This window comes from Ostrinia nubilalis, chromosome 30 (genome assembly GCF_963855985.1).
Source record: "Ostrinia nubilalis chromosome 30, ilOstNubi1.1, whole genome shotgun sequence".
NCBI classification, from domain to species: Eukaryota; Metazoa; Arthropoda; class Insecta; order Lepidoptera; family Crambidae; genus Ostrinia; species Ostrinia nubilalis.
Genome location: NC_087117.1, coordinates 5058383 through 5079299, shown reverse-complemented (window position 1 = coordinate 5079299; position 20917 = coordinate 5058383). Strand labels below are relative to the sequence as shown.

Here is a 20917-nt window from a genome sequence, read left to right as displayed (position 1 = left end):
AAATGATGTTTAAAGAATTGTGTTTTTTAAGTGCTTAATCAAAGTAATGTAGGTTTGAACAATGAAGCAAGTTTTTCGACTCATGCACTTGTGGGTGAACAAAAAGAAAAAGGCAGGCGGGAAATGAAAGAGTATTTGCAACATTCGATCGAATGTTGATGGATTAATGAAAAAAACAATTTAATGTGAAATTTAAGTCACAATCGATAATCGAATATCCCAATTTTACGATGAAACGGTACATCACTAACAAACGTCAAAAAAAAAACAATCGTTATTTTGTCTGTGGTACAAAACACCTGCGAAAATATTTTTGTCGTTGCTGTGTGTCGCAAAAAGGAAGAAAATTATTTATTTGCAATCATGAACGTGCGCGAAGAAGACCGTCAGAAGAACAGCTGCCCAAGCCGCGGTCTCGGGCTGGCGGCCGCGGCGATAGGCGTCGGTGTTGGGGCCGCTTTGTACTACTTCTTCAGCAAGCGGCCAGAGAACCCTGATGGTGAAGGTTCCACCACCAGCGGATGGACGTGCGAGCAACCTCACGCCTTGTGAGTATGGATATAAAGTACATTTTGTTGTAGCAACGCTTCGCTTTCGCTTTTGCTAATTATTTCAAGTACCCACAAACGAAAATATTGTTTTTTTTATCAATGCATCAAAATTGCATTCTTCTTCTTCCTGCAAAATATCTAGTCATTGACTTTTAAACCTTAATTTGCATTTTAATCAGTTATTAGAAATATGTATTCATTATTTTAAAATGTACTTAGTGTAGCTAATGTTACATCATACAGTTTTCATATTACAATCATTCATACATGAGTTGAGAACCAGTTGATTCTTTAAAGTTGGTCTGAAACGTAGTTTGCTAATACCTAGGTAGGTTTATATTTTCCATGCCAACTTTCAAGAAATCACTTGTAAATAATCATGTACGTTCATACATTCCATCAGCAGTAGCGATCAAATGTCCGAACTCACCGAACATGATGACTCGTACATCACCATATCCGAGAACAGCACTAGCGATACAAGCATCCACGATTCAAACACAGACTCCGAAGACTCAGAGGAAGAATGGGTACCTGACAGTTCAAATGAAGAATCAAGCGAGGCCAGTACATTTGGTTCCAGTGCTGTATCGTCAGAATATTCTATTGACGATTCCGTCACAGAATTTGACGCATATACTTCTCAAGAATCTGTGGGAAATTTTGAAAGCAGTCAAAACAGCGATATCTATGATACAACAGATTATTTGAGAATGCCGCAGTTATTCTCAGATTCTGATACTATGGACTGGGACGTTACCACTTCGTCAATTGACGTGCCTGTGTTTGAATTTCCACGGAGTCCTGTGTCTGGATTTAATATAATACAGGCTGCTAGAAATTTGATGTGAGTAACCTTCATTTCCATCATTAACAATGTTAATTCATTACAAAGAACTTAATAATAATAATATCAAATAGGTAACTTTAAAGGTTTTTTTATGACACAATTATTCCATTTGTCCGTTCAACATTTTCAGGAGCAAAGAGGAGGAATCCCTTAGGCAGCAAGCTTTGTAAGCGATGCAATATTTGGCCTGCTTTTTGTTTTGTGTACTAACACTGTGTCCGTCCCAAAACATCCCATACTAAAAAGTGCTCGTTTTAGTGATCTTTTGTGAAAACACTAACATATTGATAATTTTATATAGATGAACTACACTGAACTGTCCCACCAAACTCATTGACAGGCAGGCGCCACCATCGTTCAACAATATAGTTTCCAACATGACAAAAGTCAGAACCAGCGATCCGGTATTGAAGGTGGCGCCCCCTCTCAATGTCACTGATGGGACAGTTCATTGTAGTTGGACAATAGTTTTGGATCTAGCGTTTAACTCAGCGCCTGAAGTATCAAGGTATGGGAGTGGTATGGGATTAATATTCTGTCTAATGGCTTCAATGGTGCGTATTTGAAGCACACTGGTTTTGCCAATGTCGAGTGTTTGGAGAGACACGGTGGACAGTGGAATGGAATTTGAAGATTGCCCAGTGTTAATTTTTGTAACGTCAAACGTCTGCGTGACTTCGGATCTCCTTCAGCCCCCCTAGACAAAACGCACTTTTTGATCGAATCGAAAATCGAATCCGTCAAAACTCCATACAAAAAAGGGGCTTTTCGACCACTTTGCGACTGGTTTGCGATTATAATTTGCACTTTGTCTAGACCCACAGATTTAGATGCTTTGTCACGTCATAATATGTCATACCTCAGGCACTGACTCAGTTCGCTAGACCTATAGATTTACACTAAAAGAATTCATTGTCCAATGTTTTGTATCTCTTTTATCTAATTTTAAAATTTAAATAACCATTAGCACACAATACCTACTCTCTTGAAAGTTAATGTATGGTGCGTTTGAGCAGTAGAATCAATCCCTTGATCTATATTTAAAGTGACACCCTGTACAAAAATTAATACAAACAGAAATTTTCACTGTAAACCAGATAATTTAATACATTGTTCATTACATTATCCTATCTAATCTGAAACAAGTAGATGCGCCATCGCGCCATTTAGTGACACAATATTTCTGCTATCATTCATTGTTCATCAATATTTTTAACCTCAAAAATAATACTAATACTATCTCCTGCCCACGACTTTGCTTGCATTTGTGTAAAGATTAAGCCTAGACGCAGACCACCAATTTTTAGTTGGCCGATTTTGGTCGGGCTGTTGATCAGTATGGAGGTGTATGAAAGGGCGCAAATTACACCGATTTGGTATCTGCCAATTCTAATTTTTAAGTGACCCCTATGGTAACACAACAGCAATTTTGTTTTTATGGGGTCACTTAAAAATTAGGGATTGATGGTGAAAACGGGCATTAGACTTACGATTTTAGAATAATGTATTAAATGTTTTCAGGTATGAGGAGGCACAAATTAAAATGCTAAGGGAAGAGGCATAGTAAGGGAAATTGGTTTTTGTGTTGTTTGTTCAAAAAATGCATGAGATTTGTTGGATATTTGTTATTAGTTTAGTTATTAACTAATTAGAATATTAACTAATGGAATATGTGCTGAGTTATTTATTAATTATGTTTATGTAAGAAATTGTTAGTTTTTTATAATGTGAATGCGCTTAAGTTGAATTCATTAACTATTGTTTGGTTTAACTAACTCATAATCATTATATTCTTTATTTGTATAAACTTGTAAATAAAGAATATACTTGATTTTATTTTATGTTTTGCGGAAACTGCACATTTGTTTATATTTTAATCAGTAACGTTTTTTGTCCCTGTCTAATTTGTATATTTTCTTGTTCCAGCCGCGAGCGCTCGTGGTCCCTCGAAGAGTGTTCCATCTGCTTCGACATAATACTGAAGGATCAGCAGGTATTCATACATTTTTACGATAGAATAGAACCACCCTGTGAACTTAAAAGGCGACTAAAGAACAAGCGAAATCCCCCTCTTCCCGTGAACGTCATATAAAAGGCAACTAAGGGAGAAATATACGAACATCAGTATCCTTTTTCACGTAACAAAACTTCAACGACAACAAAACACTGAGTGGCGATCCTATCAAGTAATCGTTCTATCAAAATGACCCTTGTGAATACGGATTTAGAACTGTTTTTCAATGGGACGACTTCTGAACCTCAGCGAGATATTGTCAAAATACGTGAATTAGGCCACAGGCCTCCCCAACCCGTCTGGCCAGCGTGGGGAGTGTAGGACAAATCCTCCATTTGCCTCTGGTAAATTAGAGAGTCGTGCTCCTGCAGTGGAGACTAAATGAACTGATGATGGATATTTTTCTCACTTTCACGGACTAAAGCGTCAAGCTCATAACGTTGCTGTCATATCTTATATCAATGATGTCCAAGATGCGCACCACGATAATGTTATCGAGAAATTTTATCGACTGCACGATAAGCCCATAAAATCGTCTAAAACAATTATAAGTTTTATCACGGCGCGCATCCTAGCTCGGCTGAAGATAAATGGGTTTAACGCAGACCGTCCCAATCGTATTTCGTCACAAATTAAAAAACGATCACATTCGCATTTTGTCCTATACGCAAAATGGTCACACTCAGATAAAGGTTAATGCCTACCATTTGTGAAACAATAGTTCAACTTGTAGGTTGAAAAAGTGTGACCATTTTGCGAATGGGACGGTCACAGAATGACCGAATGATGGTATTTATCCACTTCCAGGTGACGACCCTGCCGTGCACGCACCACTTCCACGCGGCATGCATCGCGCCCTGGCTGCAGGAGCAGCAGACGTGCCCCAACTGCCGGAAGGCGGCCGAATGATAAGGGTGAGGCACTCATCATCATCATCCTTTATATCAGCCTATAGCAGTCACCTGTTGGCAGTAATGATCATAATGTCGGCTTATAGTGGTCATCTGCTGCCGTATGATCCACGAGTGAGACATTCATCATCATTTCAACTCATAGCAGTCACCTGTTGGCATGGGCGTACCCAATTTCTGGCTTGACTTACTTGACTTGGTCCTATGTCCCCTAGATGCGCCAGAGGGCGTCCACAACAGTCCTCCATCGCGTCCGGTCTTGAGCTTCGCGTTTGATCTCGCTCCAGGTCTTGCCGATTTTCTTCGCCTCGTCTGCTACAGTGCGCCGCCAAGTTTGCTTGGGGCGACCACGTTTGCGTTTTCGAGTTAGATAGTTTGACTTAGCTCCTTCAAAGCTTCCAGGGGAGGATCCTTCATTTCAGCCTATAGTAACCTATTGACTGCAATCACCGTCATTTCGGCCTACAGCAGTCGCTGTCATCTGCTGCCAAATGATCCACGGGTGAGACATAATCATCTTAATCATCCTTCCAACGTCTCCCTCTGTGCATGTCATCATGTCCAGGTGACAACCCCGCGGCTGTGCCCACCCCAGAATGGTATGGTGAAATGCCCTGAAAAATGACCTTAGTTGCGATAATGCGGGTAAGATATCCATCATCATCATCCTTAGATTAAAATAGAAAGGGATGATACGGTAAAAGCGTATCCTCCCTCTGAGGATGTCCCAGGACATTTCTGACAGGTCACAATTGCTTAAATTCACCATCAAAATTGCGTACGTAACACTTACTTCCGACATCAAAATTGCGTAGTTCAGATCAAAATAGATCAAATTACTTTAATTTAAGCAATTGTGACCTGTCAGAAATGTCCTGGGACATCCTCAGAGGGCGGATACGCTTTTACCGTATCATCCCTTTCTATTTTAATCTACTGTGCGGACACGGCCCGGTTTCCATACAAATTATTAGGTTTATTCTACTTTGATCACTGGGTGACCAAACCCAGGTGATCAAAGTGAACTCCAAGTGATAATTTGGTGTCTTTTGATCACCCATGGATAAGATCACCTAGGTCATAGCCTCTAGGTGATCAAAGCGGAATGGACCAATTATTGAGCCACTATAGAACTTTCGTATCTCGGTAGGATCCGGAAACCGGTTCTTAGTCCTTTTGAGAATTAGTTTCATATTTAGTCCTTTAAGAATTATCTAGTTTGTGAATTGGTCCGTTAACTGAATTGCTAACAAAGGTGACTTGAGTTTCTTCCGCCACTTCTCAGCACCAGCCCATATGTTGTCCCGAAGTGGTGGTAAGGCAAGCTATTATTTGGGACGTGTATATGGGCGGCGTACCTTTTTAATTATTATTATGAGCCTAAATAATTATGAAATATATAGAATAACTAGCTTTCCGCCCGCGGCTTCGCCCGCGTGGAATTTTGTCTGTCACAGAAAAACTTTATCGCGCGCGTCCCTGTTTCAAAAACCGGGATAAAAACTATCCTATGTTCTTTCCCGGGACTCAAACTATCTCTATGCCAAATTTCATCAAAATCGGTTGCGAGGTTTAAGCGGGAAAGCGTAACAGACAGACAGACAGACAGACAGACAGAGTTACTTTCGCATTTATAATATTAGTTGGGATATGTAATTCAATTATTTTAGTATAAAATTAATTCATATCTTATCAGTTTTATTTGCCGATCACGTTTGCTGTACATATCCGGTTCCGTTTAGTTTATAAAAGCGAATATAATTAATAGATATTTTAAAATATAATTTAATCAATTTATAAATAGTTTAAAATATTTGTTTAGTATTTTAAAAATATATTTTAATTATTAAATGAATTGTTGATAAAATAAGTCTATTGATTGACTTGTTTTGTACAAAGTGTCGTGAATAGTGGTGGGGTTGTTTGTCACACACACAGTATTTAAGTCATTTGTCGTTGTAACGATGGCATTCGCATTTGAACCGTGTTATAAGGTGTTACTCTGCCCGATTGTGATCAAGTGTAATATTGTAATTATAAATAAAATCACAAGTGATTATTGAAACTTAAATGGTCTCATTTATCACCCGAAATGGAACCCAACGAACGTGATGGCGGAATACCGCCGACATGTATAAGTGCCCTGGAAAGGGCCTAAGTACTGAAATTATTTCAATTTGAATTATTTCTTTCGAGACTCGGGTGCCTTTTTGCGAATTAAGCAAGCGACCAAACTATTTTGATGACGGAATGACTTATTAATTTAATATTTCGTTATTTCCAGAACCAAAGACATCAAACTAGTGGAGGCTAGCCTACCCTGGAGGAAGCAGTCTTAGAGGACATCTAGAAGAACCAACAAGACCAAAACTACCGTCTTAAGCGTCAGCAAGTTTTTATCATCATTCAAGATAAGGCAAAAACGTTGAAAGGTAATATGTGTACAGCCAGCGTCAAATAGTTCGCGACACCAACCGCCTCTGTGGTCTAGTGGTAAGACTACCTCAGACGCAGAGGTCCCGAGTTCGATTCCCAGTGGGGGCAGATTTTTTTCTGTTCGGTTTGGTTGGTGATAGGGCTTGTTCTAAGTCCGCCTGGCTAGCTACCACCATCTTACCTAAGTCTGTCGCCATAACAACAATGTTAACAGCATTGTTGTGTGTTCCGGCAGTTAGTGGTAAGATAGCCAGTTCCTCCGTGGTTGAGGATTCCGGGTGAAGCTCGCTTCCACCTTCGGCCTGATCATCACTTACCATCAGGTGAGATACAGGTCAAGAGCTTCCTCGTTGTGGATAAAAAAACACCCAAAGTAGCCAATAAGACACGTCTGTGTGTTACAATTGGAATAAGGTTGTGTGTCAACTTTTTGGTCACTTTGGGTGTCACGAACTGTTTGACAGTGACTTTACTATATCGCCACTACCTGTTAAGATTTCTGCCAGCCAAGCCGCCATGATAAATTTTTATCAATGATTTTATACGACAAATGTATAGGCTTTTCGTGCAACGTCGATAAAATGTCTCGCCCATTAAATGATTTTAGATGTTCTTTAAGACAACCGTAGCCTCTAATGTGATTGTAAATATTTTTAACTATCACTGATATTTAAAAGGTAAGATTTTTTTTGTCGTTTTGGTGTTTTGCTTTAGTAACTTAACGTTTTGCATGTCCATTGTTTTTAACGTTCGATATTGTTAAAGCAAAGCAATATTTTCTCTAAACTTGTTAATAGGTATTAATTTAAAGCTTAACTAAGTCTGTGTGAGATGTGGGAGCGGCGCAGGAATGTCTTTGGGACGTCAAACGTAGTGTTGAATTTGACTGACCGTCATTTACGGTCAAATTGGTCAAAAACAAGTCATAAACTGTCAAAAACGGTCAGTTTCGGTCAATTTGATTTCAGAAATAGTTTAGAAGTTTTATAGTATTTTCTTAGATTTTGTGATTGATAAAAGTCTACAACATCTTAATTGAAATAAAAAAGTGATTTGTAATTATTTATTATAGAAAAACATTTTACAGTGAGTCTACCTACAACTTCTAAATTGAAACTATAAGTGTTTTGTAATGATTTATTGTGCTCTCTTTCTTTCCCTACGCAATTTATTATAAATTAACGTTCCTTCATTTAAAATTGCATATAAATTGGTTACCTAAATAAATAAATTAATCGGTAGTACAGTAATATTGAGTCAAATTGACTGAATTTGACCAGTATTTGACCATAGTGACCGGTCAGATTCAGTCAATTTACATCTCTAGTCAAACGTCAGCGAGTCTTCTGACGTCACGTCACATATCAATGTCACCCATCCCTAGCCGCTCCCACCTCAGGCACTCTCTCAGTGAAGCGTAGACCTATTGTAGCGGTCTTCCCTCGAGACTCAAATTAGTTAGTGTCTTAATTAGACACAACGCCTAAATATAAATTCAGATCTGTGATTTATCGTAAATCACCCTTTAAAATGTTTGTACTAATTTTAAAAATGCGTTTGTACTAATTTTAAAAATGCGTTTTAAAGTTTAGTGATAGATATGTAAGCTGGTCTTATTGTTGTTGCAGTCACTTATAACTCATATTTTTTAGTCAAAACCACTTTTGACTGGAATAATCAGTCAAAAGTTATATTGACCAAGAGCATCAATTAAAACCACTTTTGACTGATTTCTGCAGTCAAAAGTGGTTTTGACCGATTATAAGTTTTGACTGTAACATTGTCACTACTTTAAAATAAAAAGGTATAAATATTTAGACCAATCACAGATCAGAATCTGATTAAAATATAATCTAGTTTTGAGCGTTGTTTTGTAATACATACGTACTTCAATGCCGGTTTTCGCCATAAATCTCAAATTTTTAAGTGATCCCTATGGTAACACAACAGGAATTTTGTTTTCATAGGGGTCACTTAAAAATTAGGGATTGACGGTGAAAACGGGCATAAGACTGCAGACTTTTAGTCGGTCTATAGTTTGGTTAGCTTTCAAATTATTTGTATGATGAATCGGCCGATACCAAATCTGTGTAATGTGCGGTCTTCAATACATGTTCATAAATTTAATATTCCTTCGGATTAGAGCTACAACCACGAGCTGTTAAACGAAACACATTTTGGATGACACTGGATATCATTTGTGTGTCAGTGTTAGGATGATTTCACTGTTTTGTACAATAAATCCTAAAGCACGTTTCTGAAGCACTATTTCTAATAAAAATCCACGATTTCACTCACGTAAAATCTGAAAATATCTCAAGAGTTCAAATTTTCAGCGTGCCAATAAGTGCCTCCGAACTGTCAAATAGTTTCAAAAAACGGTTCTGTTTGACGTGACGACGACGGCATCATACATCTCTTTTATCACACAGTGTTGCTGCTAGTGACATCTCGCTCGCTCAGTTCTTTGTTGCTCTATTCCGCTAGGTATATTAATTTTATGAGCCCGAACAAACTATCGCTCGACAAAATCTGAAGCTTGCGATGGGTCTTTCATAGTCATATCAATATTATAATTATGTACTTTAAAATAAATTGTGACACGTGGTTCGACATAAAATAGTGAAATATGTTATTGCACAAAATGGCTTCCATAGAACTTCGAAGTAGTAAAATTGTTGAAACGTTATTTCTGATATTAGATCTCATGGAATTTCAATAAAATAAGTAGTTTCAGAGAAATACATGTAAAAATGCTATTCATATTTTTTTATTCATTAGTTTGTATGTACTAGATTTAAAAAACTTGTTAAATTTTTGGCACTAATGACTAAAATACTCGTTTTGAAAACACTAATACGACTTTAATATAACTAGTCAATTAGTTGGTTATTATGACAATAGCACTAGATAGTTCCTGGAGTTGCTTCTAGCAATATTGGTCAATGATTTTCACGTTTTCTTTATACGAAGTAGGTAAAATCTAGACCAAGTGTTGTTTTGACCTATAAATTGAATCTATGAAGAAGCAGTGTGACTGCAAAATGTTAAAAAAACATGCTTTTTTAGTTTCACAATGATTTTGTTAGTAGAAATGTTATTGTTATTTCTTGACAAGCCACGGCGAGAAAAATATGTAACTGACAAAAAATATGTAAAAACAAAATGGAAAAAATAAAGCACTTATTTTTTTAGAACTGTAAATGACACACTAAGCTGGTTTGGCAACATTATTCAAATGAATTGTTAAAAATGTATTAAAAAATAAAAAAATGTTTAATTTTTAATAGAAATTGTTATATTATTATTATGAAGTCGGAAATGTGATATATTTTAATGTAGGTTATTCTTCAGCATATTGATATTGTTAGTTGTAGCGTTTTTAATAAATTAATGATTAAAAATATTTCGTTTATTTTATGTAAATACACTCTTTTACACATAACTTAAAAAAAATAATTATTTTACACAAAATCAGAATCGAATATTGTTGTATGGATGATAAACTACTGCATTGACAGGCTTAATGCCTATAGTTCCAAAATACTGAACTGTCCTATCCATGACATTGACAGTGGGGCGCCACCGTCAATACCGGATCGCTGGTTCCGATTTTTGCCATGTTGGAAACATTATAGTTGAACGATGGTAGCGCCCCCCTGTCATTGAGTTTGGTGGGACAGTTTAGCGTCGGTCAGCTCTAACTGCATTCTTTACCAACCAACATGTAAAGGTTTAATTTTAAATAAAACACGATTTTTATAACAAAACTATATTCCAACAACTATAAGTAACATTTCATTTAACTAAAAACAAATTCACTTATTTGTAAAAAAATAATATGACTTCTTCAGACAGATAATTTAAATTTATCCTAGGTATTTTAACAGAATGTATATTTTACTAAAATAGACTAGCCATGTTGTGTTCTACTCGGATATGGTGGGTCCACGCTTCGATATCTTGAAAGTCCTGAAAATAAAAAATAATATGATTAATTTATAGTATTTTAGTCTCTGGTCGCTACGTGGAGGCAAACGTAAGACTGCTCGATGGACCGACGACATCAAGAACATAGTTGCTGAATGAAAGCGGTACTTAAGATTTTCCTCCTACTATATTCTTCTGATTAATTTCGTTGCGGTCCATGAAGCAATAAAGATATTATGATTATGAATGACAGTTCAACTTTCCCCCGGACAAACTTGGCCTTCACTGGTTGGGTTTGCGGTCAAGCTGTAGATCCTGGCTACACAGGAGTTGCAGTGGGAACGAGAGGTGGGAACCTATAACTCATCATCATCATCATCAATAGCCCTTTACAGTCCACTGCTGGACTATGAGCCATAATCCCCACACTTGGCAGGCGGGTTGGAGATCGCAGTTTAAAAGATTGATGTTATTCAGAGAGCGCTGCTGCCCGTTCTCTGTTTGATGTGTAGTCCCTAAGTCGCCTCTTACGACACGCGTGGGAAGAGTATGGGTTGGTGACAAATGTATTCTTGTCTGCCGTCACCACACGGCTTATCTGTCGGTGCTATATAACCAGAGTTCAAAGAGCGCGCACGCACACACTGACAAAATTTAGCGTGGATTAGCGGGGTGTTGCGCCGCATACGTATTGGGCTATTGGCGCGCTCACATACAAACCGCGCTCGGTGCGTTTCTATGAAGATGACCTACTCATTTGTATTTGCTATAACTCACCTGAGGACAATAATGGCACGGCAAGCTATGGTGCTGGTGTCCTTCCACGTGTTCCCTGAACTTGTCTTCGTTAAGGAACCCCATTCCGCAGCTGTCGCAGATCCAAGCCTCAGGGGAATCTTCGCCAGTCGGCTCCTGTTTGAGTTTCTTCGGTTCGCGGGGCTCGAAGTATGGGCACGCTGGAATATCACCAGGTTATTGGACGTAGCACATTAACGCCCAGACTGGGCAGAAAAGTTCTCGAGTGGCGACCACGGGCTAGAAGACGTAGCGTGGACAGGCCTCCTACTAGGTGGACCGACGATCTGGTAAAGGTCGCGGGAGGAGCCTGGATGCGGGCAGCGCAGGACCGTTCATTGTGGAAAACCTTGGGGGAGGCCTTTGTACAGCAGTGGACGTCATTTGGCTGAAACGAACGAACCTTAACGCCCGTATTCACAAACATTACTATGAGGTCTCACAGTGCGCATGAACGCACAGGGTGACACACGAACAAATCACAGAGCACTTTTCAACGCTGTGCGTTCGATTTGCTGCTTCACTTAAGCATCTATCGTTTGTGAATACGGGCGTTGTTCAACTCGGAAAGGGATCGTAACCGTATCAACTCTAGGCGGTCAGTATTCTTTGTATGAAACTCCAAGCAAGCACTTATCCGCACCGTAACGAAAGGCGATACTATGTTGATCCCTTTCCGAGTTAATAAGTCTGCTAGAACTTGTCTTCTCAGATATGAAAACTAGGTCTGAGGGTCAGCACTTCAGGAGTCCGGAACTCCGGACACAGAATAAAATAATAGTATAGTACCAAGGGTCAGGAGGACCTAGGTTTTAATGTTGTGTATGTATGGATTCTATAGGCATAGATCAGCAGGTCTGACCTACGCCCTTTCAAGAGAAATCTTGTTTCTGTGATGAAAGTCACAAACAATGCTTAGCTAGTTGCATGGACTAGTATGAAAGAAACGGAAAAATTCAAATAGAACCGCGAGTCAAAAATTCAAAATTCAAAAATTCAAAATTCTTTATTTCTTTATAAAGGCTTACTTAAATACTAATAGACGAAGCCTCCTTTTAGGCGTATGATTGCCTGTGCCAGGAGACAACGCTCTGCATAACTATAGGTGTTTTGTGTAAATTCTACTCAAAATCAATAATAAAGAAATATTCTATTATTCTACAATTATTATATTTTTATAAATATAATGATGTGAATATTATGTGTACTTACTGTAGGGACGTGCTATGTGTATTATATTATAATTAGGAGTGTGCATTGTGTGTGTGTTATGTTACTTTATAGTTTTGTATGTATGTTGCGTATGTATAGTATGGTGTAGGTATGTGTAGTGTTGTGTGTGTGTAGTGTAGTGTATGTATAGTGTAGTGTATGTGGAGTGTAGTATGGTATGTATCCTCCTGAGACCCCCGGTGTCACTCGTGACACTTGAGTATATATTTTTTTTACAGCGTCATTTATTGGTATTTATGAAAATTAATAAAAGTGTGTAAAACGTTGGAATATGTCACATATCCAAAAAATTGCTATGCCTCGCACGAAAGGGTTTTTGATTTTGTAAACATTAATTGAAATTTTGAATTCGCGCGACCGCCGACATGACACATTCCAAGAAAAGAAAATATTATTTAAAACAAGTTTTTTGGTATTGTTTTGTGTTTTCTGTGTGCTACGATAATATATCTCTCAGATTGTGCGATAAAACTATTAAAATGTATCTATTGTAATAATTATTTTCGTCAATTAATTCGAGTGTCACTGGTGACACTTTGGGCACTCGTGACTTGAAATATGGTCCTTTTTAGGATTGTCTGATGGTAACGTCAAGTCAATGTTATGCAACTTTGATGAGACAGATGATGAAAAAATTGATGCTCCATCCTCAGATCAGACCCTGGATATCATCCAAGACCAGAGTACTTGTCAATACCAATCAAATAAGTCAAAAGTCGACAGAGTTACATCGTTTAGTCACAGAGTTTATATGGCTACCTTTCGTATCCATCATCAGATCAGCTCCATGACCTCATTATATTGAAGTTTCATCTGAGTTACATGTCTATGCAAAATTTCAGCTCAATCGGTTGGCAGGAAGTAGCTCTAATTCAGCTTCCAAGATTTTACTCAAACATACATTCACACATTTATTGCAAGTTAATTAAAGTTTGTAATAACAAGTTCAATAAAAGCTGTTAAAAAGTAAATCTTATATGATTCTAAACAATTGCAGATCAATTTGAAACTAAAAACACCTATTTTCCCATACCTGAAGTAATTAAAATATTAATTAATTCAAGCCCGTTTTAATGTCTTTGAAACCCGTAGTGTCACTGGTGACACCCCCCATTTTGGCGTATGTAGGGGGGCTAGATTTTTTTTCGCATTTTTTGTTAGTTGTACATTATGAAACTTAGCCTGCCTTCCAAAATTCAAGACAATCCGACAATTTTTAGGGGTCTGGGTCTCAGGAGGGTATGGTGCTTGTATTCATATTTTATTGTAAAATCACTTCATGAATTAACCAAAGCCTCAACTTCGTCGTAGTCTAATGCCCGTTTTCACCATCAATCCCTAATTTTAAAGCGACCTTTATGTAATATTAGGTAATACCTTACAGGAATTTCGTTTTCACCAACACATAAGGGACACCTTAGGCCTTATGGGATCACTTTAAAACAGGGGCCCGATTTTCGGCCGCCTAAGTGTTAGGTGACAGTTATATTGTCAATCACGCCTATTCGGCAGAATGGAAACTGAATTAAATGATTTTTTTGGAGCTTTTTATGCAATTGAGACAGTGGAAACACTTTTTCACTCAAGTTTATTCAGGCGGCCACATAATAATATTATAGTGAGACAGGATTACATACGGTATAGATAGTAGGTATTGGATTGGTCACTCATAACTTATCTCATAACCAAGCTATATTTCTGGCTTCGTTTGTAGTCCCTAGAGCCCTAACAATACCTTATAATTAGATATAATAAAGATTTGATAGGAAGGAGGGCTGCACTAAGGCTTTCTTGGCCTCAGTGGGGGTAAATGAAACACAACGCGGACGGTTGATATCTGGTTTATTACTGTTATGCTATTGCTATATACAAGATTTACACAATTCAATGTGTCCAGTCCAATGTGCCGTCGGTGTAGAATGCCTAAGGTGCACGTTGAGGGTTCATGGGCCAGTCGGCTAGCACGTAGGTCGCGGTCGATGCTGACGTGCTCGTACAGTATCCTTGTGGGCAAGTAAAATTATAACCAATTTATCTTTTTCCTTGAGGGAAAAATTTTGCTTCATTTCTTTATTCCATTGTCGTTTTTATCGTTAAATCGCACAAAACTACACACAGAACTCAACAAAATATCTATCAAAATCAATATGTACATTTTTATTTTCATTTAATGTGGTGCAGCAGTCATCTTGACATTTACTTTTTTTAAGGCAAAGGAATTACATTATGCACCCAAACCACAGATTACATAATAGCCCAAATATCTTTTTTGTCTTTAATAATAACTCAAAAATACAAAAAGACATCAGTTTTGGTCAACTATTTCTTAGTTTTACTTTTATTTCATTTGTTTCTGTGAAATACGTAAGATATTCCCAATAAAATATTTTATCGGAAAGTACCGGTTTTTCAAACGTCACTAGGCGCACGGAGAAACGCCACCTGACAAAAGAGTCCCTACTTAGGTTTACTATAGCATGGTGAAAACGAACTTAGGTTAGTGGGCAGTTTAGGCGATCGTTTAACCAAAGTGATATTTAGTTAGCAAACGCTTAAGGGATCGATGGTGAAAACGGGCATAAGTCTTGTAACCATTTTTTCATTGTAGATTTGCAATCTGAGAATGTTTTTTTATATAGATCAAGCTTTTTATTTATTTTATATTATATAAAGCTCGATTCCTACTCACTTTTTTATTATAAAGATGGGAAGATCGGAAATCAAATTGCATTTGAGCAAACTTTGTTCTGAGTTTGGGAATGGCTGCTACTTTGAACTGACGAGCTCGTCTTTTATCTTCAACGCGAGGGTCGTATGTCAATGTTTTGTGTTTTTTTAATATTAACCCCAGGATATAAAGTTTTCTCACAGATAACAATTTGCTAGTATGGTAGATACCCTGGGTTGAAAAAGTTCTTTTTTTTAAATACATTATTTTGAGTAATGCTCTTTGAGCTCTTTCGATCATCAGAAAACGCGTTTTATGGGCACCACCCCAGACTGAGATACAATATGTTGTTACCGACTGAACCAGAGAAATGTATATGTTACGGTTAATGTGATAAATTGAAAATTATTAATAATAACCGGTTATTATGAATAATTACCGACAGTCGCGGTAAAAGTGATAAATTAATCACATTTAACAGTGATTATTTAATAATTCAACCTTAGTACTAACACATTTCTTAAAAGAGAACAACATCTTGTGTACGTGCTCGTGTACAGCCAAACTATTGAACGTTTTGATATCATATATTAATATAATTTGGCATAATGAGTTTGGAATGTTTCTTGCATAATATTACTTTTCCATGATGCCTATAACATAATGTTTTGATTTAAAGTGAAAAATAGGTTAAGGTGCGGCGGGGGTGGCCCTTGGGCCACCCCTAAGCCGCCTATTTAGTTTTATACACACATAAATGACCTCATATTAATCACATTAACCAAATCATGCGGTAATTATTCATAATAACCGGCGATTATTCATAATTTTCACATTTATCACTTTGACCGTAACATATATTTCATTCAGTAAATTCCTAGTGGTATGGACGTTATTTTCCAGATTTGTAGGAACAATGTGTCTCAGCGTCCGGAAGATCCAATTAAATTTACGTATCCTTGATACAGTCATTTCTATCTGTGGATACCATGAAAGCCTTATGGTCCACCATCACTCCCAAATATTTTACAGACTCTACTTTGTTTATTGAGGGACAATTGCAGTTATGACTGTTTATCTCATTACAAGTATGTATTTTTATATTAAAGTCTTGATTGGGTTGAGAGTTATTGTATATACTGAAACATACATAATTGGTTTTAGTTGTATTAAGGGTGAGGAGGTTGTTTTTCAGCCATGATGCGACCTTCATTAAACCGGTTTCTGCCGTTTTTTTTATATCATCCCAGTTGGAGCCAGTGAAGACGATTGCAGTATCATCGGCATAGGAAAATATTTTTGCATTGTAAAGATTTAAGTTGCATAAATCATTTATATAAATGAGGAATAGAGTGGGACCTAAAACACTCCCTTGTGGTACGCCACATGATACCTCTATGTCCTCACTCGTGCAGTCATCTATCTTTACTTTTTGCTTTCTATTAGATAGGTAATTTTCAAAAATCAAGAGCTGTCTACCTCTAATACCAATTTTTTCTAGCTTTTGAACGAGGATAGAAGAGGAGACTGTGTCGAAAGCCTTTTTGAGGTCTATAAACACTGTGAGACATTTCTGACCATTATCTAGGGACTGTGATATTAAAGTACTTAGGGAGGTAACTGCATCCTCAGTCGACATTTGCCGCCTAAAACCAAATTGATTTGGGGAGAGAATATTCTTAGCATCAAGATAGTCAGTGGATATCCAACGCCATCTGTTGGTATAATAGATAAACGCAGGACGCTGAAGTAAATTTTATCATTTTTAGTACAAAATGTATGTAATAAATAAAAACATCATATTTTTTTGCTATTGGAAACAGAAAAATAATTTATTATTTTGTATTGATAACGAGTAAGAAACTTTTTAGATCCAAATGCAGATGTCAGCACTGATCCTATCGAGCAATAATGAACTTGTTTGAACAGATAAAAAAAGAACAAAGATGAGTTTAAAAAAAAATTAGCAATTTGTATTGCACAAATTACTAATAATCCCGTTAGCCCCTCGTGTTAATAATAATAATAATATCTGTATCCTGTGTGTGTATCCCCACGCAAGCCTTATAAAGGACCGGGCCACTTTTGACCCGTGAGCTCCAAAGCGTACAAACATAATAATAATAATAAATGATTCTTTATTCAAGTAACCAGGACTCTGTTAGTAACAATTGCACTTAAAAACTATGTTAGTTGAAACAAGATGTAAAATAAATTGAATTTAGATTTAGATTTAGAATTGAAATAAGTATCATAATAAATTATACTCATTTCAATTCCAAACCCACAATTAAGTGTGAGGTTATGCATACATGAGTCATCCCCGCTTCACTCCATTAAGCGAAATAAGCTTATGTTACGAGTGGGCTCACCACAATCAATAGTCAAGCAAGCGGTGGGATTCGAACCCGCGTTCCTCGGATCTCGTCGGCCGAGTCGGCCAGTCCGACCACTTCACCGTCATCACCGTTGCGCGTTGGTTGGGCTATCGTGGGTTTTAATTTATTGTTTTGACAACAGATGGCGTTATATGTCTCCTAGCTTTCGATTTCATTTGATTTTTTCCGCGCCTTCATTATAGCTACAGACGCTTAGTTGTAAACTAAGCCAATGCCTGGACGCCTGGGTTCGTCTTCGAATACATGAACAAGATTTATCTTGAAAAGGTGTTTTCCATTATATTGGATAACGCCTACTAAACTAACAATAACAAATCGACAATGCTTGCATGTAGGTTGGTTAGGTATTTGCATCATGCAAAGATGCAGACATGCCTACCTGAATATGCACTGTGTGCCTTATCAACAGCGTTTAGTAGCATAACTCTCTTAATACTTCAGATAGAGAAATACTCAAAGAAAACATTCCTTTATTTTTTAAAAGAAAGAACTGTGTTCAAACATTTCCAAAATGACACCCTGTATTTTTATTGCATCGATCGTTAAGGCATAGTTAGGGTTAAGTATAAAGATGAAATCTCTAAGAAACTTGATAAATCAAATGAAAGGAAAACCGTAATAATATCAATTATTTTAATCATTTACAGAAAATTGTACCTATGCCACGTATGGTGGTGAATTTTTCTAAAAATTCGGAAAACTTTGAATGCAATTCTTTTCAAAAATAAAGGAATATTTCCTTTGAAAAATTTTCTATCTACTTTGTAATTGATTACGAGTAAGAAACTCCTCGATCCAAATGCAGATGGCAGCACTGATCCTATCGATCAATATTGAACTTCTTGTTTAAACCAATGAGTTTTAATTTATTGTTTTGACAACAGATGGCCTTGTATGTCTCCTAGCTCGCGGTTTCATTTGATTTTTTCCGAAACTTCTTATAGCTACAGAAGCTTTGTAAAGGCACGTATTCGTCTATCGAATTGAAACAAGATTTATCTTGAAAGGGTGTTATCCATAAAATTGGTTAACGCCTATAGAACTATCAATAACAAAACAAACCATGCCATTGCACGCACGAGTGTTGGTATTGGGTGGTAACATGCAAACTTTGCAAAGATGTATGCAAACTGCCTACCTCCCAGTAGGTATAATAATACACTGCAATACTGCATTGCATGCCTTTTAGGCCTCAGCCTCGAATTTAGCAGGCAGGGGCGCGGGAGCGAGCAAAGAGCGGGCGGTGCACTCCAAACTAGCGGCGCGGCTTCTTTTGCTCACAATAAATCGAGCGTTAGGAATCTGGGGGCACGGCAGTGCCCCCACCAAGTCGAGCAAAAAAGCGGCACGGCCGTACCATCCTTTTCTCGAAGCAATTCAGGCCATTTTCGACCGCCTGTAACTTCGTTGTGGATAAAACTAGAAGGCTGAATTTTCATTAGCTATGCAGGCATTGTAAAGACACGGTATATTTAAAATTTCATTCAATTTGAACCAGTAGTTTAAGAATTATAACGGGTCAAAGTTACTTAATTTTGTCACTCACTGACTGACTCACTGACTCACTGACTCACCGATCATCAAAACTTTAAGGCACTTCTAGCAGACCTAGAAGCTTCAAATTTGGAATATAAGTAGTGTTTGGTGTATGAATCAAGGAAAAACTAAAATATTTGGGGGCACGGTAGTGCAACCGCCAAGTCGAGTAAAATTTTTCAATTTCGGTCCAGTTTTCTAGATACATAACTGCTGTCTACAAAATACAAAAAGAAATGAGATCCCATCATAAACAATACTTGTCAAAAAAACCAAGTCTCGCAACTCAGTTGTTCTACGGTAAAAAGTTGTGAGATCCATGTAATACCAAGTCCAGGCCAGGAAATCTTTAACGTTTTACATAAATATATTGACTTGGCCATCGCATGAAAACACGTGTACCTAAATTAAATTATTTAGTGCGATGGTCAAGTCAATAATTTATGTAAAACGTTAAAGATTTCCTGGCCTGGACTTGGTATTACATGGATCTCACAACTTTTTACCGTAGAACAACTGAGTTGCGAGACTTGGTTTTTTTGACAAGTATTGTTTTTGATGGGTAAATTTGAATCGAAATAAAATTGTCGCCATTGTTCAGAGATTTCGTTCGTGAATAAAAACAAATATCTCGACAATACAACCCCGAACGACTTAGGGGTGATTGACTGTTTGTACTCCAAATTAATAGCGTGAAGTAATCGTTCAAAAATGGCGCGAAACTTCTTTACTTGTAGAGATATTTTCATGATTCTTTCATCAATATTATTGATTTTACTTATATTTTCAAGTTTTGGTTGGCGTTTGGGGTGGCGGGCGCAAAGACCTTTAAGGGGGGGCGGGCGGGCGGTCCATCTGTGTACCTACCTACTTAAGTATAAAAAACCTGCGACCGCTGAGAGTACCTAACTATAAAATAATCTTGACTGGAGGAGGGGGGGCGCGGAATTTTTTGTATGGTCGAAAGGGGGCGCGTCTCAAATAAGTTTGGGAACCAATGTATGCCTTCTATGTATACTCACGCCCGTGGCCCACGTGCGTCTTGTAGAAGGCTAGCGATAAGGATGGGTAGCTTGGGGTCATTGGACGAAATTCTATCTGCTCGGCGACCGGACTTTATCTAGAAAATATCCTTATGCACGCCACTGTAGTGCCTACCTAGAAAACATACTAGTACGCCAGCCACATTTTAATGCCTTCTATGTATACTCAGTGTATGTAAACGCAGCGTGGGTAGTCCACACACAAGGTGGACCGACGACCTGATAAAGGTAGCAGGAAGGCGCTGGAAGCAACCGCTACCAACCGTGCGATGTATTGTGGAAGTCATTGGGGGAGGCCTATGTTCAGCAGTGGACGTCCTGTGGCTGAAATGATGATGATGATGATGTATACTCACGCCCGTGGCCCACGTGCGTCTTGTAGAAGGTGACCAGCACGCGGTCCATGGTCTCGGTGACGATCATGTGCGCGGGACACGCCTTGCCCGTCTTGTAGATCTAACGCTCGGGCGCCGGACGCTTGCCTTTACTAATGTTACTGACACAGCCATCTCCATGTGATATTATTGCCTATCTTGGAAAATATACTTATG

General features: G+C 37.8%; 2 protein-coding genes across 4 annotated transcripts; one reads left to right on the top strand and one right to left on the bottom strand.

Annotated features, from left to right (window-relative positions):
- The first annotated feature begins 241 nt into the window (after positions 1–241).
- LOC135086085 (E3 ubiquitin-protein ligase Praja-2-like) lies at positions 242–10168 on the top strand. 2 transcript variants are annotated; one of them, XM_063980845.1, is made up of 7 exons: positions 242–548; positions 955–1398; positions 1532–1567; positions 2923–2964; positions 3328–3394; positions 4223–4329; positions 6611–10168. In XM_063980845.1, the coding sequence occupies exons 1-6, from the start codon at positions 364–366 to the stop codon at positions 4322–4324; spliced, it is 876 nt and encodes a 291-aa protein (XP_063836915.1). In that variant the 5' UTR covers positions 242–363; the 3' UTR covers positions 4325–4329; positions 6611–10168. The 2 variants fall into 2 exon arrangements, with proteins under 2 accessions (XP_063836915.1, XP_063836916.1); XM_063980846.1 differs by lacking the exon at positions 2923–2964 and having other exon boundaries at positions 243–548.
- Positions 10169–10524: 356 nt separating this feature from the next.
- Positions 10525–20848, bottom strand: LOC135086133 (uncharacterized). 2 transcript variants are annotated; one of them, XM_063980935.1, is made up of 3 exons: positions 20723–20848; positions 11470–11648; positions 10525–10734 (listed from the first exon to the last, which is right to left on the bottom strand). In XM_063980935.1, the coding sequence occupies exons 1-3, from the start codon at positions 20787–20789 to the stop codon at positions 10666–10668; spliced, it is 315 nt and encodes a 104-aa protein (XP_063837005.1). In that variant the 5' UTR covers positions 20790–20848; the 3' UTR covers positions 10525–10665. The 2 variants fall into 2 exon arrangements, with proteins under 2 accessions (XP_063837005.1, XP_063837006.1); XM_063980936.1 differs by lacking the exon at positions 20723–20848 and adding an exon at positions 18926–18969.
- Positions 20849–20917: the final 69 nt, after the last annotated feature.